This window comes from Lithohypha guttulata (genome assembly GCF_036872675.1).
Source record: "Lithohypha guttulata strain CCFEE 5908 chromosome Unknown scaffold_3, whole genome shotgun sequence".
In the NCBI taxonomy this organism is placed as follows: Eukaryota; Fungi; Ascomycota; class Eurotiomycetes; order Chaetothyriales; family Trichomeriaceae; genus Lithohypha; species Lithohypha guttulata.
The window spans coordinates 1,518-18,483 of record NW_027042752.1 but is presented as its reverse complement, the minus strand read 5'-3'; the positions used below and the strand labels follow the sequence as shown (position 1 = coordinate 18,483).

The following is a 16,966-nucleotide window of genomic DNA, read 5'->3' as shown; positions in this document are numbered from 1 at the left end:
CAAGGCAAGAGGAGAAATGCTACTCACTTTTCCGAGCATAGAGAACGAGGTCTTTACTGAAAGAAGCAAGCGACACGATCTGTTTGTTACTATTCTAATGTCAATCACTGGAGCAAGCTTGAGGCCAGGTCGTTTGGTGTGTATGTCATGATTGAATCAGTCTTCTGTCTGTATCGCTGAAGAGACTCCAATTGAGGAGATCTTCTGCACCTATTGTTGGGAAATGGGTCGATTCATGATGTTTATCAGTCAGAGCTGCCAGACATAATTAGTGGACGACAGCTATGACCCACGTTACTATCAGACATTCGGCGCCTCGAACACAACAATCCACGAGATACTTTGGGAGAGGGACATGTCCTGGAAGCAGTACGTCAATTGCAAGATCGAACTTGACACAATCTTAGCTTCAAATACTATTGTATGAAAACATATTCTTGTCTATAATCATCTCATACCGAATGCTGTTGCTGCCCATGTCTCTCGTTGCGAGCCTTCGGGAACTCATCGCCTTCATTCTTCTTCTCTATATCCGCAATTTCCGGATCGTGATTCGGCAAGTCGTTGAAGGCCTTCACAGTAGCCACAGCAGTAGCATGCGCGCTCGCAGGGTTGGCACCAGTCACAATTCGTCCGTCTGTGATTGTAAAGCTATCCCATGGTCCCGGTGGACTAACATAAGTTGCACCCGCCTTTGCCGCAGCCTCCTCAATAGTCGGTCGATTCCAGCTTCGTATCGTGTCGAGTACACCTTCTTCCTCCTCGCCCTTCGTAGTGAAGCCGGTGACCTTTTTGCCAACGATGATCGACTCGTTAGTGACTGCATTGATAGTGTTTGGGAAGATAGCGCCGCCGTGGCACACCGCAGCTACTATGCCGTTGTCGCAGTAGACCTTCGCAGCAAGACGTTGAAGCTGCGTTGACTCAGGGTAATCAATCAGGGAAGCATGGCCGGCCGAGGCGAAGAAGATCCCATATTGGTCAGGATCGACATCGCCAGCTTTATACATGCTGTCTAGCTTTTTGCGAAAGTCACCCTTCTGACCCTCCCATGCTGCTTTGTCGTCGCCCTTGAGCCATTCGTCTTGTTGGCTCAGCCAGTCAGGTTGGTAGGTGCCGGTTTCGGAAACGAAATCTACTTCGAGACCGTTCTCTTTGAAGACGTTGTAGGGGTGCAGTGCTTCTGTAATGAACAAGCCTGTCTCTTTGCCGTCCTTGTATAGTGGCTTATGCGCCGAGCTTACAGCGATCAAAGCTCGCTTGGGCAGGGGTCTCGGGTCGTACCTGAAGTCTTGTTAGCCCCTCAACAAGACTGGATGAGCTGGTGGGAAGAGGACATAGGCATGTTGTATGGTGTTGTGTATTCTGCTTTAGCTATGAGCAGGAGTTGTGGTGCACGTGCGATATCGACTATGCCAAAGAGGTTGTTCTTTGTTTACGAGCCACAACATTTTGTATCTCCCGACCCCGGCGGACCGAGAGCGAGGACATCTCGAAAAACATCACTGTTCCCCGCATAAATGGAGTCATGCGGAGTGACATCAAAAGGGCAGGCTCGATAAACTCTGTTCTGCTTCAGCACTCATACTGTGGCATCTCTATCCTGCGCTGCTGCCAATGGAAATCGCTCGTTGAACTTTGGGAGCTTTGCCGAAGTGAGATGAATTGACGTCCAGGCACGGGATGTGCGCGACCTTGACGACGATCGTCAACATGGTATAATTCGAGACAGGTTGTGTTCCCGAGAACCACCCGGTTCGGTTACGGGCCACCTGTGCGAGACTGCCAAAGTACTCAGCTGTGGTGACAGCAAAGTCTTTGCTCACACTCAAGAGTCCGGTGGACACTATCGTTGCTCGGACAAGCAGCACTCCTCGAGCACTGGAGAATGTGCGCACAGTGTAGCTTAGTCGTCCTCATCGACTCGTCGTCGTTTCCTTCGATTGTCCTCTTCCTCCCTGTCCTCTGCCCTTTCCAATCCATAATTTTTCTTCTTCTCTTCGCCGTGTTTATTTTTTGCTTCACCAATCAAACTGTCAATACCGAAAGGATCGTCCTTGTCCTTCTCAAACTGAACAGGTCCGGCTTCTCTTTCACCCACCAAATCAGCGCCCTTGAAGCCTTGCTTGGCTTTGCCTAGTGCTTCGAACCTGTTACTTTTCTGTATCTTCTCCATGGCCTCGTCTGCGCCTCCTTCGTCCTCTTCAGCGGCACCAGCTGAGGGCCTGTATATCGAATGAATAGCATCTTGTGCTGCGAACAGAGGTTTATCATAAGCCTGGTCTTCGTTGAACCCAGAGGCAAAGCCGGACGTCTGGTTGAACAATCTTGAATCGTACATTGTCTCGTTGGCAGACGTGGGCTTTGCCAAACCCAGAGCGACCTTTTCGGAGATGTCTCGGTTTTGTTCTCTTGCCATGGTCTGCAGGCGCTTTTCAGTTCCCATCCTCGACTGTCGCAGCTGGCGCTGATCTTCTTCACGTCTTTCTTTTCGAGCCTCGGCTCTCTGATGAGCTCGCTCGTCCTCCGAATCATAATCGCTTTCACTTCGCGAAGAATATGAGCCTGAAAATGAGCGTGACCTTGAGCGACGCTTGCTGCTTGAAGCTGTAGCGGCAGCTCTTTCGTCTCTGGCCTTTCTAGCCATGCCTCTTAGATGCTCCTCTTTCGCGAGCTTTTCCTTCTCGGCCAGTTTCTGTTGCATTCTTGATCTCATGTTGACCTCCTCACGAGCATGTCGATCAGCAGTGAATAGTGCTTCTGCGAACTGTGCGAACTTGTCATTGATTGTTACATCTTGCATACCTCGGCCATCAGCAGCTAATCTCTTGTCTAAAGGTACGGTATAGCCCTTTGGGTTCTTCCAATTCGAAATAGCTGGAGGTATCTTCCATGCTTCTTGATCCTCCGCAGTTGCCTTTCGAGGCGGAGAGTGCATGACGGGTGGTGGAGGTGAAGGAGGCCCTCGAGGAATTTTCTTGTGCTTGAATTTCGGGGGTTCCATGGGATCTTGTTGTTTTGGCATTATCTTGAAGATACGATCGTTCTTCTTCGAGGTATCTCCCATCTGGTTCGCAGGTGTATATCGTACGTAGGTAGGTTCCTCCTGGTTGCGACCCTTGACATTCTTAGGTTTCTGAGCCGCCACAGCACCCGATATGATCTTCTCTAGTGCAGCCTTGGTTTTCTCCGTTGACTCGACCACTTCGTCTTGCGATGGTCGATCTAGACTAAGGTCCCCAGCATTTGCCTGCTGTCGCAATGGTATCAAGTCTTTGAAATTGCTATGTATAATTCTTCCCTCGTTGTGACCCTGCCGTGCGATCGCATCATATTTTACCCTCCCTTCTGCGTCAACTTGTAGTGTCAAGGCATTCGAGGCTGACGCTTTGCCTTTCCTTCCCATATCAAGCGGATATTGGGCAACAGGTATTTCGGGAAAGGCTCCTCCATCTCCAAAGTCTTCTGCGCTTCGTGGTCTCCATCCCGATCGTTGTCCATAAGCAGGAGGTCCTGTCCTCTTCAGCACAATCTGCGACTCATTAACGGCTCCAGCGCCCACAATTCGAGGTCCTTTTGGTTGAGCATGGAGAGGAACTTGTTCGTATTCGCCGGTGTACTTTGGTTTCGGCAACGAGGCGAACAACCCAGTGGCCATTTTCGTGATTCGCGAACGTGTTCGTTAGTCGTGGACTTGGAGGTAAGAATCTTAGAAAATATGTTGCACAATTTCTGACTTTTGATGGGTCGATGATGGTCCGAACTTAGGTCAGTGGCTTTTAGCTACGCTTAACAAGCGAACATCAGCGGCTACTTCGACTTGGTGACTGAACACCGGCCCAGATAAAATAGTATCGTAGAAAGACTATTGATATATTGAAACCCATACGTACACGATCCATCTCTCACTGTTGGGGCATCAGAAATCATCCTAATTCAAGTTTGGAGTGTCACTCGTTTCACGTATATGACTTTATAGCGACAGCAGCTTTACTAAAGCAGTCCTCGACAAGACCAAATCCGAAAAGGCTCGTGGCAATCTATCAACATCCAGCGCGATGGCTTCACTCTTCATCAAACCCCTCGCCATCGTGACGCCTCTAGCTGTACCAACAGGTCTCTTTATATGGACAAAACACTGCAAGTTCGAGCCTATGGACCCAGCAACGGACTCCACATTTCATTCGACATTCTACAGGCGTTTTAATCCCAACCAGAACCCAGCTTTTTACGATGTTTGTGTTAGAAGGATACCACTGACGAAACTGGACCCTGAGCTGGCCAAGGATGCTGAACAGGGTGGCAGTAAATTGGTGGAAAGGTTTGCGCAAGGAGTTTGGGGTGGATGGGGTAAGTTGTAGTCTTGTCTGCTTCACTCTTTTGATGATGGACTTATGATCTGTTTCGAACCGCCAGACTAGCACTGGGATCTCTGCTCGGATGAGGAAAGCAATGTGGTCAATCAGGTGTCTCGAGCAAGATCAGAGCTTTGATGGCTTCTGGCTGGTAGCAATCAAACTTGTGATGACTGAAGCACTGGCTCATGACCTATCTCCACATCCACAGCCTGAGCAGTCTTTCCATGTCCACACGTACACTTGTCTGACCATGTGTGTTCTTTAGGCTTCGCTATACAAAGACAGTATTTTTCCTTCAAGTACAGGAACGAGACAACGACTTCTCACCAGCTATGGACGAAACCTCAGTTGCGACAGAGCACTTATCCTGTAGGAACCGAACTAACGGATCACTTTGCTGTGCTCTCGCGACCCGATCCGAATACTATCCTCTTCCGTTGTGGTGACTCACCATTGAAGAACCCTGACACAGCACGTCCAGGGGACGGTTTGTTCGAGATGCGTGCCAAGGCTGATTTCGACCGGGGATTCGCAGAATTTAGCCTGAAGAGTGTCTTCTATCAAGGAGAGGGTAGAACGGAGCAAGCGCCAATGGAGGGAGAATGGTTCATGCCATGGGCTCATCGGCAGTATGCGAAATTGTGGATGGAGGGTGCGGTTGGGTATTGCCGGCAAGGCGTACTTGACGTTGACCACGAGAAGCCGAAACTCGAATCAAAGTGAGGAATTTGCGGACTGTGCTACGATACGTCCATGAGAGCCACGACAGCAGGTCGATCCTGTCCACATGATCTACGGTCGATCGGTGTCGCGAAAATCCTCACGAATGTCAGTGACGGGGTCCGCAAGCTGAGCCTAGGAAGCTGTCAACTGATCCCAGTGCTAGATTACAAGCGCGACCAGCTTTGTGCTGAGTGCAACGCCAAAGCGGTTTCTGAACAGTTGTGCAGAAAAGTAGTGCAGAACAGTGACTGAGAAGTCGACGCCAGAGTCACATACGGTGCATTGTGCTCTCTGCTCGATTCTTGTGTACGAAGCGACAATATGTTATCATCGAACCTGGGCATTTCGCCCTGACTGCCCGCAGAGCGTATGCACATTGATGTGCCGGATGTCTTGCACAGGCACAACGACGAAGCAGATTGTTTGTGTTAGGCAATCAAGAAATCGAGCCTGTCTTCCTCAAACTATTTGCTTCATTAACAAGCATCCTGCACCTGCATATGCAGCAGATCATTCAAGGTGGTCATGTGGAAGCGACGTGGCTGGAGAAACATTCAAGCGTGCCTGCCAAAGAACACATGCATTGAGCATCGTACTCGGAACAACTTGCCAACTAGGGATGGCACGCTTCTGCAAAACCCGAAAACCTGACAAGTCATTTTAGTGGTGTCCGCATCGAAACTGAAATGGTGATTGAATGGAGAGTTTCCTCGCTTCAGGCCAAAATTGTTGGCGACACGGGCGTTGTGACGTGTACGATGGAAGGTACTGTTTATCTGAGAGCGATTAGTAGAGCAGTAATAGCATTAGGAGGTGACATACAATAACTGCACAGTATACTCAGAAATCACTGAGAGCTTGGCTTGGCTGCCCCGATAGACAGGTACTCGGGCTGCTAGCCAGAGCCCACACCCCATCAGTCAGTGTCACCGCACTGTCACCCTAGTCGAACATGCGTCCCAATGCGACTCCCAGCTACGTAACCTTTCCACAACGCGATTACTCATGCTTGAGCTGCACACTGTAAAGAAGAATCAAGCATGTCGCGCTGAGGTCTTCTCTAAACTATGAGTATGTGGAAACGTAATGCCAGATGGCGGGTGTATCTTTGGCGACGATTTCTGACCACAATTCAGGAACTCAGCCCACCAATTGACGTTCTTATCTCATACGCACTAAGAGGCGCCGGCGTTGTAGCTGTTTGCGACGAGCTAATTATCAGCCATAATGATTCATCTTATGCCGACTATTTGCAGCCCACCAATCGATGGTCAGCTGGGCTAGACCACAATCCCGTTTTGACGACGAACGCATAGTCTTGCTATAGGACCGGTGATTATGCTGAACCTCAATGGAAACCTGCCTCGGGATGTTCTCGGGGATCGAGGTATTACACTTAGATAGAGTGCGCCGCTGGGGCTCCTGGGTTCGAATACATCTTAGCATGGTGTCGATAGTAAATCGTGTATTTCTTCCCAGCGTGTAGAAACTTCCAGTGTATAGTAACGCAAGTGTTCTCACCCATTCTGCGAGGGAGTCTTGAAAGGTGCTCCAGGATAGGCTGTTCCGAGATCGAGCCCCCAGAGTCCCACAAGCTTGGACAGGTACGTGCTTTAGCGGGTGATCGCCAGAGCCCAAAAGGTGTCGTGTGGAGGCGAGGAGTGAAAATAGACAGATTTGGAGTAACGCATCATCCCGATCTGGAAAATCTTCGCGGAATGTAATCTGTATGGTTCCAACAGAACTTGGTGGCTATCATGTAGTCCACGGGGAACGATCACGTCCCTCTTTTAAAGGTACTTGCTGCATCGAATGGCAGCTCTGCTCATATACTAGTAACGAACGAAGAAATTCTCGGACTTTATGCTTCCGCGACGAGGCTTGACAAATAGATCCGACCTGGCGGATCGGTTATCTGACAGTATGCAGGCGAGATCGCCTTACGTCCATTCGGATTCTCAAAGGTCCCAAATCTGTGTCTATCTATTGGCACAATCTTTACTACTAGGTCAATAATATGTCCTTTGCAATGAGAGCTGTATCCGTAAGCAGGGTGTGATGCGTTTACGCTTGCGGGTGTGGAGGGTTGGAGCGATATATCCTCCTATAAACCTTGTCGGTTTTTCTAGTGGCTGCAAAGCCACCGTGGTAGTGGTACACACGCCGCCTTGACGCTCTGTGCCAAGGAAAAGAATCCTGCTCCATGCTGAGCCTGAAACCGGTGTATAAGGTATTAGTGTCTAACAGATTGTGCTTGATACGCAGCGAGTTATTGACCAGATGGAGGAGTGCTGACTCGCCAAGCACGTATCGACTAAAGCAAGGCAGGTTAAATGGTGTGAAGCCTATACGTAGGCACTAGAGCGTTATATACAGCTTGTCAGACCTTGTAAGAACATGGAGCGTATTCTACCGTGATTAGTTCTCCTTGTGATGGGTCGAGCAACAAGTAGAAAGAAGGAGGTAGAGGGGAAACCATCAAGTGAGGTCGAGTACCATTGGACAACAACCACTACTAATACCAGGTAGTGCAACAACATCGGCGATCCGCTCGTCTAGCCGCAGTCAAACAAAACTCCCACACAGAAGCTCAGGTACCTGAAGAGATGAACATACAGAACGGAGCCTATCCTATCGGAGTCAGCATGAGACTGGCAGGCCCATTGCCCTCGAAACTCACTGTCGGTCAGAGGATCACCGTACCTGTTACTGCAGTTTTTGGCCACCATGCTGAATCTGATACTGCTCACGAGTTAGATGGTGTATGGATATTCGCGTCCTTAATGGATAGCAATTCTCGAGCATTATCAAACGAGGATCCCCTTCAAGGCCAAAGAGCAGATTCTGTTCATTGGCATGTCGAAAACCATGGTGATGGTTTCGCGTTTGCCTCGTTTCCTAACCTTTCGGTTTCCAAGCCTGGTAAATATAGGCTTCGGTTGACAGCCATTGATATGAAAGGGTACATCACGGTTAGAACAAGAATGTCAAAGGCTAACACACAGCAGAACCCACCCAGGGAGAGTGCTTCCTGCGATCACAACAAACCTTTTCGAAGTGACCAGTGCTACTGAAGAGCACTTTGAAGGTGTGTCGAGTCTCTATGCACCCCGTTCGAAACGACTGACCTGATCAGATGGAGGAGCATAACCTACCTTACACCAGTCAAAAAAGACGACGTTGTAGCTCTTTTGGAGACAGGACTCGAGCTATTTGCAGTGTCGACAGGCGCATCCAAAGGTCGTGAGAACTGTCTTCACAGAACTGAATGTGAGACGGTCGGACGATATCACAAGTACATATATATGTCGAGGAACAATACTGCCATTACTGAGCGTAAAAGCAGGGAGCAGGAAAGCAGGAGGTCGTACTTGGCGCTCAACGCGTTGATTGCGTCTTGAAATTTTGCGGTGACATATTAAAATGAAATCAGAGGCCTACAAGTCGTAGTGATGTATCTGTTTCATCGTCCACAGGTATTTGCCCAAAGTATTTGAACAACTATCGAAGCATAGGATGTCATTTGAGGCGAACGCGACATGTCACTTGAGCGTATGTGGACGAGGCGCTCCATCTTTACCTTTACTACTAGTACTAGCGTGTCACGGTGCAACTGAGTAGAAACCTCTGTGTCCAACTAACTGCAACCATTACGACTTGCTTGCCTGTGCAAGAACCACTACACTGTTCCGCTACATCCCAAGTTGACGTTAGGTTGTATGTCTGGTAAAGCAATATAATAGGTCCCGGATCATTTCTGGCTACCTAAAGCTCGAGTCGGTTATGCACTCATGTTATGTCTCTGCGCAGGTCCTATTTTAGCACGACGCGCTGAAACAGCCCCTCTATATTTTTTCCGCTCTCAAGCAAGACGCTGATGGGGGCTGCTATTGAGGTCGCCACAAATCATCGCGACCACACAACAAGCTGTTGATCTTCAGCTCGAGAGGACTGGAAATCGATCGAAAATGCCCACAATGGGCATGGACAATACTGCTAGTAGCCTCGGCCAGGCCCTGAGCAATGCCCATCATACACAGCATTCACACCCTGGTAGGCAAAGCGGTGCCTATCACTCTGGTATTGTGCTAATCTTTGACAGAGAATAAGCCATCACCGCCAAATTCCTCTAAAACACCGAGCATTCGACTACCCACCGAAGATATCGGCTACGGCTTCCCCGTTGTCAATCATGACCGTGTATCGCCTACCAGTGCTCGCAGGACGAGTCAAACGCACAAGCTCAACCGTGATGTATTCAAACAAAATGCTGAGCTCCGACCGACTCTTTACGACGGAACGACAAACATAGAGACGGGCAACATGCCGCATGATCTGCACATAAAAACTGATCTACATCATCTGCGCCGGAGGTCTTCGGTAGGCTCAGAAGACCAAGAACTGCGCCTGGTGTCCAGCGCTTCGACAGCAAGTCTTGCACGTCGCGTACCGAGCATCCGCTCGTGGTTGCACTCCACTGCAGGTTCCCTTTCACCAGGATCAACTATCTCTTCTCCCCAGATAGCCGCTATGCTAGACATTACTCCACTCCCTTCGCCGATAATGGCGCCCCTCGAAAGCTGGAGGGTGCTGGCGCGAACTCGCTCGAGGGCTTCTTCAACGTCCTCAAGAGCCGAACCATTGGTCATGAACATATCCAGTACTTCGACGATATCGCCCTCGTCACCACGGAAGAAATCATATTTTGGGTTACAACCTCCGCTCCCTCGATCGAGTGGTGAGCGCAGCACAGACGAAGATGGCTCCCACACACGGAACAGGAGTATCAGCGAATATGTACCTGAACCTATGCTGCCACAGAAGCCCCGTCAGCATGCTGTCTCAACCACAGGCCCTCCACCCGATCTCGACCACAAACCCCCTAATCTGCATCGTGAGGAATATCTTGGTAATCAGAGAGGCATTACCTCGACTGTCCCCAAACATGAGGTCTCTTCAAACAACGATGGCGTACACGATATTTCTCACACAGATGAACCACCCAGCAAAAGACCTAAAACAGAGGTGTATCACGCTACGAGCATTCATTCTAGCTTGCCACGAGCGTACGAAAAAGTAAAGCTGCTAGGTCAGGGAACGTTCAGTAAAGTCTTTCTTGCTGTGCGAATGGTGGTCGATAAGAAGGAAAGCGTTGATTATCGACAGGAAAGCACAAACATGGCAGGAGTCCGAGCACGATCCCGAAGGTTAGTTGCGGTGAAAGTAGTTGAGCCAGGTCCAGCTGGTGGTGCGGACGCCGATCGAATTGAAGTCTCTTTGAAACGGGAGGTCGAGCTTATGAAAGTAATCCAGCATCCCTCCATTGTGCATCTCAAAGCCTTTGGCACTACCTCAGATGGCCGAGCTCTGCTGGTCATGAACTACTGTCCTGGTGGTGACCTTTTCGACCTGACCAGTAACCAAAGTGAAGTGTTGACCCCATCCTTGATCCGACGGATCTTTTCCGAGCTAGTCTCTGCGGTCCGTTATTTGCACCAGAAATTCATCGTGCACCGCGATATCAAACTCGAAAATGTTTTGCTCAATATTCCAGTTCAAGTCCACAGCGACATCGAAGATTGGCAAAGCCTCGATCGTGCCACAGTCACATTGACAGATCTAGGTTTATCACGAACTATACCACCTCCACCAGAAAGTCCTCTGTTAGAGACAAGATGTGGTAGTGAGGATTATGCGGCTCCTGAAATTCTCATGGGCCAACCGTATGATGGACGACAAACTGACGCTTGGGCTTTAGGCGTGCTCTTGTATGCATTGATGGAAGGGCGATTGCCATTCGACCCTCTACCTGGAGTGCGTGGTGATCCAGCTGTACTCAAGGCGCGCACACCACACCGTATAGCCCGATGTGAATGGGGCTGGGTCCGTTACGGAGACCAGGATAACGAATGGGATCCAGAAAAGGGCAAAGAGCTGGAAGGAGCCAAAAAGTGTGTGGAAGGCCTCCTGAGGAGGAATACACGACGTACACCACTGTCTGAAATTCGAGAGTTACCGTGGGTTAAAGATGGAATACAAATCGACGGCGGCCTCAGATGGGTCGAAGAGAGTTGAGGAGTGAAGAAAGTGGGTGGCAGGATATAGCTTGTGAAAAGCAAGGTGTTGTTTGTTGAGATATCCTCTTTTGTACTAACAATCGTGCTAGAGAAACTTTTGTATACTGAACGCAATCAACATAGAATATTTTGCATGCATTAACATGTACAATCACGGCCTAGCACCTCAGTGTTACTTCGCCCTTGTGCTCATATGCTGAGTGCAGAAGAGAGGCGAATTAAACGAAACTGGTAGTAAGGACCCGTCACTGGGTCTTCTTCGTTCTCGGCGCTTTCCCTTGGCGTTCGGGTTGTGATTCTTTGAGCTCTGCTACTTTTCTCTCCTTTCACACTTCAACCACCCAGGGCCTAGTAGACATCGTGTTTAGCTTCAGTGTTGAGCATTGTCAATGGCTCTCTGAGAAAGACGATCCTGTCCGTGCTTTCCCCACTGAGCTCGCCGTAATCGGTCTAGCTGTGGTTTCCGATATTTCGCGACAAGTCGCTGCAATCTGTTCAGAGATCAAACCCTTTGGACGAAAATCATGCGTCAAACCCAGTTCTCCGAGACGCAGACACTTCCACCCCCCCGCAGAAGCTGAGAATATTGCTGATCACTTTGTCCCTTCCCCATCTATGTCATGGTCTAGACCAGATTTGTAGTTGAGATTGCGGGGTTTACAGCACGATTATTCCAATATGAGTGCCCTCATGAGTCGTTCGAGAGCGAGAGCTTAGCACGAACACTTCTGCACGTACTTTCCAGACACATCAGATCTCCCACCTTGGTAGCAGACAACACAGCCTTAGCAATCATGGTGCTAGAAGTGTACCTCGATCCATGCACAATCAATTGCAGGAAGGTCCTTGCTGGCCTTGACCTCACGGGTACCGACCATGAGGTCAAAATGGTTGACTACTTCAAGGGCGAGCAGAAGTCAGACTGGTATACGAAGATCAACCCTTTTGCAACAGTACCAGCCGCAGTTGATGGTGATATGGTCTTGACAGAATCAAACGCTATCCTACAGTACGGTGCTGATGTTGGAAGTTCCAAATCTGCATATCCTGCAGATCTAAAGCAGCGTGCGAACGTCAATCGATGGCTTCTCTGGGAAACTTCATCGTGGTTCCCAAGCTGTTACGTCTATCTAGTTGAGTATGTGGTGAAGCCACTTCTTAACGCTCAGCCAGACGAGCAGGTTATCAAGAAAGAAGCGCCAAACTGGAACAAGCTCGCAGCAATCTTGGACGAGCAACTTGGAAAGACCAAGTGGATTGCTGGAGACAATGTCACGATTGCGGACATTGCTATTGCCAGCCCTATGCATCTTCACGAGGCCTCGAGATTTCCACTTGACAAATATCCAAACTTGAAGCGATGGATGACTCAAGGTATCGAGCAGCTCCCAGCTTGGCAGAAGACTCAAGGTGCCGTTGAAAAAGCTCTGCTTCCAGGTACGGCCTCTAATGCAAACGGGTGCACAGCTAATGGGGTTCATAAGGGCGAAGTTAGGGCGACGTTCAATTACACCAAAGACGTCCACCCCAAACTGACCGAGCTCTACTTCTACGACACTGAAACTGCCAAAGACATTCATGAGCCAGGCGATTCTCCTCACGAAGTGACTGTTCATGATGGCTGGTCAAAGGTCAAAGATTTCACAATTGACAAGAACGGTTTCAGCGTGCAAGACTTCAAGACTTCTTTCGAGCAATGGGAAGACGAAGACGCTTGCAAGAACAAGTTTTACCCTGAAGTCGTCGAGTTTCTAAAGCGTGAGCTAGGCGCAGTAAGAGTCCTCGTCTTTGACCACACAATTAGGACACAGAAGAATGTAGACAAGAAGCTTACGCAAGAAACAAACACATCCCAAAGAGCTCCTGTCATGCTCGTGCACTGTGACTACACTGCAGAGAGCGGACCCGTCAGAGTCCGCCAGCTCCTACCTGACGACGCAGATGACCTCCTCTCCCGAAGGGTAGCGTTCATCAACGTTTGGAAGCCCGTGCGAAACGTCGTTGAAGAACGACCACTTGCCATGTGCGACGTCACTTCTTCCTCCTCCGAGGATTTCTTTAAGCTCTACCTACGTTACCGTGATCGCAACGGTGAGAACTATGTCATGAAGCATTCCGACAACCATAAGTGGTGGTATTTTCCAAAGATCTCTCCTGAACAAGTCATCCTGCTCAAGACGTTTGATAATGCAACTGATGGCAGGGCACGCTTTGTAGGTCACTCCGCCTTTGAGGATCCTACTACACGAGAAGGAGCGCCTACTCGTGAGAGTGTGGAGATCAGAACTATTTGCTTCTTCTAGTGTGTGTGACCTCGTTGTAGTAGTGTTGTTCAATACAGTTTGTGAATAAATGAAATTTGTTATACTTCGACAATACTTCGACTCAGTTGTTGTAATCAAACAGATTGTCCTTTCTCAACGCTTTTGGTGGCACGGCCCATTCGCCTTCTTAACTCGACATGTTTGTGCTCTCCATTAACGCCACCATCCACAAGCACTTAAAGACACCTAACATGTCGGTCCTGCTCATATAGACTCACCACGTTTGCTGTAGGCAATACATCAATCAACGGGACAAACAATTTCGACGAGGCTGTGCCACAATTGCAATTGGTCCATGTCTCGCCTCATCCCTCTCGTTTAGTCGTCCAAACTAATCACAGTTTCCGTAGCCGTTCCATCCGTCGCATACCGACTAGCTTTCCCTACCGTGCTGATACCAACCTCTGTACCGATATCCTCAAACTCACTTCCAGCCATACTTCCTCCCAGCGAACTCCCAACACCAGGAATAATACCGATAGCACCACCTCGAAAGCCACCTTCTGCGGTATCCGGCGCATCAGGAACTTCCATGCCATCATCAAATACACCTCCACTGCCGTCATCGAGACCACCAGCCCACATTGGTAGGTATTTGTACTCGTCTTCGGTGAGGCAGAGAAGTGTAGGGATACGATTGACAGGGATGTCGAAGTCGCACGTGCCGTCGGTGACGTAGCCAGGGCTTACCATGGGTTCTAGTCGGGTTTTGATGTGTCGGGAGATGCTTCCTAGGAGGGTCATGCCGTCGATCGTGCGATGGCGCGTATCGTAGGAGCGGTCTAGTCCTAGAGGTTTATTTGGGTCGATGACATTGCGGGTTGTTGCGGCGAGCGTATCGTTGTCTTGGGGGATCGAGGAGAAGTCATCACTGGTATGAGCTCTTTTGGAGGAGATTGAGAAGGTAGAGGGCTCAGCGTCCCCATCATCGAGGGCCGAGTCGTTAGTGTATGCATGAGAGATGGTGTCGGAGGACATCTCTCGACGTTGTTCGATGGTACCCACTGGAATGAGCTGATGGGTGTCCGGAATAACAGGCTGAGACCTGGGAGGTTGCTTTTGCCGAAATGGGAGTCCTTGCAACGAAACTTGCAGTGAAGGAGTTGCAGATGCTAGTATCGACTGGTTGAATCGCAAACTCAGCGCGTGCTCCTGGTCCGACAGTCTGGCGGTCTGTAAATGTGTTCCTTCTCCAGTAGAGGATGCTCGGTAGGGGTCCCTTTCAGTGATGGACTTTCCATCGTTGGCGTGGGCTTCTGCGAAGGTACCAGCATTCCAACTCCTGTCCATATGCTTTTTCTCCTCCGAGTCATCCCTGGTGGCTAGTAGCTCGTCTTTGTCAAATCTATAACTACTTGGAGTCGATGGGGTATCTTCTGAGGTTTTCCGCTTTTTCGCTGGTGAACTCGGCTGTAACGCCATGAAGTCGCGATACCGCTGAGTTTGCTGTTCTTGCTTAATACGAGAGGTCACTGCTGGAATAGCCTTCGAGTGTGCGTCCGACTCTTCCATGTGTATCAGGTGCTGGACTAGCTTATTGAGCTCTCTGATAACATCCAGACATTGCTGCTTTGAGACATAAGCAATGTCGTTGTCAGGCACAAAGTCTTGCTGTTGCAGATGCAGAAGTGTTCTGTCCCATATCTCCCTGTTTTTATTCGAATCTACGTAATCCCTAGTATACTCCTCGTGTCGTAGATTCTCCCAGAAGAATCTACATAAGATCTTGACAGAAGGTGGCGATTGAGCATAAATCTCAGGAACGTCACACAATCTTTGTGGCGAAGGGCCTTTGCCTGAAAGATCGTAGGCATCGCTCAAGGTCATCAACATCATCCGCTGGAAATAAGACTTGAGATGTTGTACGACTGTCTCATGGACGCCTTGAATTTCTGAGTCTACAAGGTCGATATTGTTCAGCTTTGCCATCTCCGAACCAAATACGCCCTCAAAATGCCACACGCCTGGGTGACTAGTGACGTTAAGAAGCGCACTTTTCACACGGCGGATCAGAGTTGATGCTGCATGATCAATTCTATTGATTTCGTCATCGTCAAGACAGCTGGCGACATGATGGGCTGTTCTGTTGCTCGTAAGAGGCGGAGCTTGACCGTCAACAGCTCCCTCGAGTGCAGCCTGTTGACCTACCATGATCGTAAAAGTGCACCTCAATAGCCAGACTGATTGCATAGACATAGCCATGCGGTATGCGATGTCTGGGTTCATTTGAACAAAATTGATGTTGCCTTCTTGCAATAACCATGAAGTCACCCAAGTATTCACCCGGGGCGATTGAGCGCATCCAAGATAGTTTGCGAGCATACAGAAGGTCCAGGCTTTGGGCGCAGAATTCAGTCTAGGATCATTTCCGACAATGGCGTGAAGGAGTCGAGCAATGGCGACATGGTGGCGAAGAGAACTATACTCTTCTTCGAGAGGTAAATCGTACAACGATTTTTGCTTCTCATCAGGTATGTCGGTAAGTTTTACTGCTGCTTCAGATTGTCCTTCGAGTTGATCTGGCATTTCTAAATCCACAGAACCGAGTCTAGACTCTCGTGCTATCTGCGTGTTGAAGGAAGCCTTCGGCGGTATTTCCAGCCTGTCTCTACCACATACGTGGCTCACTGAAACACCGAAGTCTGCGGCATGAAGATGCCATGACAGAGCTCCTTGTGGCGCGGTCAACTCTGTGATCTGGATCAGGGCTTCATCATCATTTATTGCTGGACTAAGGTCAATATAGTACTTGATAGTGTCAAGATTGGAGACAAATTTATGCACGCCCAGCTTTTTCAGTCTGCGTTCTGTTCTTGCAGACATTGGTCCAAGGAATTTGTCGAATTTCGAGGAAGAAAGTGCTCTCAGAGTGCTGCTTCGCATAAGATATGGACGCTCAAATTGTTGGACGATGTACTCGTGCTCATAGTCAAGCTGGTCAGGTAGTTGTGGGGGAGTGCCCAAATAGATCAACGTGTCTGCGGCATCTTCGACAATAGGGACCAACTGGTTGCTTAGTCGGGATAGTAATTGTGCAAAGGTGTCCTGCACTGCGTGGTCAATCGCACGAGTGTTTGTTGCGGTATCTCGTGGTCGCTCGTCATTAGAACTCTGAGATATCGGCCAAGTGTCACTTTCATGTGGTAGACTTTCGACCAAGCCAGTCCATGCCTGAAACGCGTGGTCGTGGCTAGTGGTATTGCTCAGCACAGGTGAGTTGTGTGCCATTTAGAATTGTTTTTTGTTGGCGTCAAGACTGCTGGTGTGAAAGATTGGCCGTGTTCATGAGCAGGGATCGATGAAGCCTCCTCAAGACGTGGCTCTATAATGCTTGGTACTCAGCTCGGTATATCAGAAACTGCTCACTAGCGAATCTCAAGGTGAGGTAGTAGTCAACGCAATAACATATAGTATGGTAACACAAAGCTAGTCCTTCAAGTGCTTAGTACGAGGTCTCTGGTAGAACATGAACGATAAGCCACAA

At 49.2% G+C, this 16,966-nt stretch overlaps 5 protein-coding genes across 5 annotated transcripts; 2 read left to right on the top strand and 3 right to left on the bottom strand.

Moving 5' to 3' along the window:
• Positions 1-452: 452 nt before the first annotated feature.
• Positions 453-1,345, bottom strand: HSP31 (plasma membrane heat shock protein; the record flags this gene model as incomplete). The annotated part of the gene is made up of 2 exons (XM_064898129.1): positions 453-1,284; positions 1,338-1,345. The coding sequence occupies 2 exons, from the start codon at positions 1,343-1,345 to the stop codon at positions 453-455; spliced, it is 840 nt and encodes a 279-aa protein (XP_064754086.1).
• Positions 1,346-1,906: 561 nt separating this feature from the next.
• PRP45 (mRNA splicing protein) lies at positions 1,907-3,658 on the bottom strand (the record flags this gene model as incomplete). Its single annotated transcript, XM_064898128.1, has 2 exons — positions 1,907-2,760; positions 2,806-3,658. 2 exons carry the CDS (start codon positions 3,656-3,658, stop codon positions 1,907-1,909), a joined length of 1,707 nt encoding a protein of 568 aa, XP_064754085.1.
• Positions 3,659-9,058: 5,400 nt separating this feature from the next.
• On the top strand, positions 9,059-11,156 carry LTR64_003777 (uncharacterized protein; the record flags this gene model as incomplete). The annotated part of the gene is made up of 2 exons (XM_064898127.1): positions 9,059-9,134; positions 9,184-11,156. 2 exons carry the CDS (start codon positions 9,059-9,061, stop codon positions 11,154-11,156), a joined length of 2,049 nt encoding a protein of 682 aa, XP_064754084.1.
• A 796-nt stretch (positions 11,157-11,952) lies between these two features.
• Positions 11,953-13,461, top strand: LTR64_003776 (uncharacterized protein; the record flags this gene model as incomplete). The annotated part of the gene is made up of 1 exon (XM_064898126.1): positions 11,953-13,461. The coding sequence occupies one exon, from the start codon at positions 11,953-11,955 to the stop codon at positions 13,459-13,461; it is 1,509 nt and encodes a 502-aa protein (XP_064754083.1).
• A 339-nt stretch (positions 13,462-13,800) lies between these two features.
• LTR64_003775 (uncharacterized protein) lies at positions 13,801-16,710 on the bottom strand (the record flags this gene model as incomplete). The annotated part of the gene is made up of 2 exons (XM_064898125.1): positions 13,801-16,047; positions 16,102-16,710. 2 exons carry the CDS (start codon positions 16,708-16,710, stop codon positions 13,801-13,803), a joined length of 2,856 nt encoding a protein of 951 aa, XP_064754082.1.
• Positions 16,711-16,966: the final 256 nt, after the last annotated feature.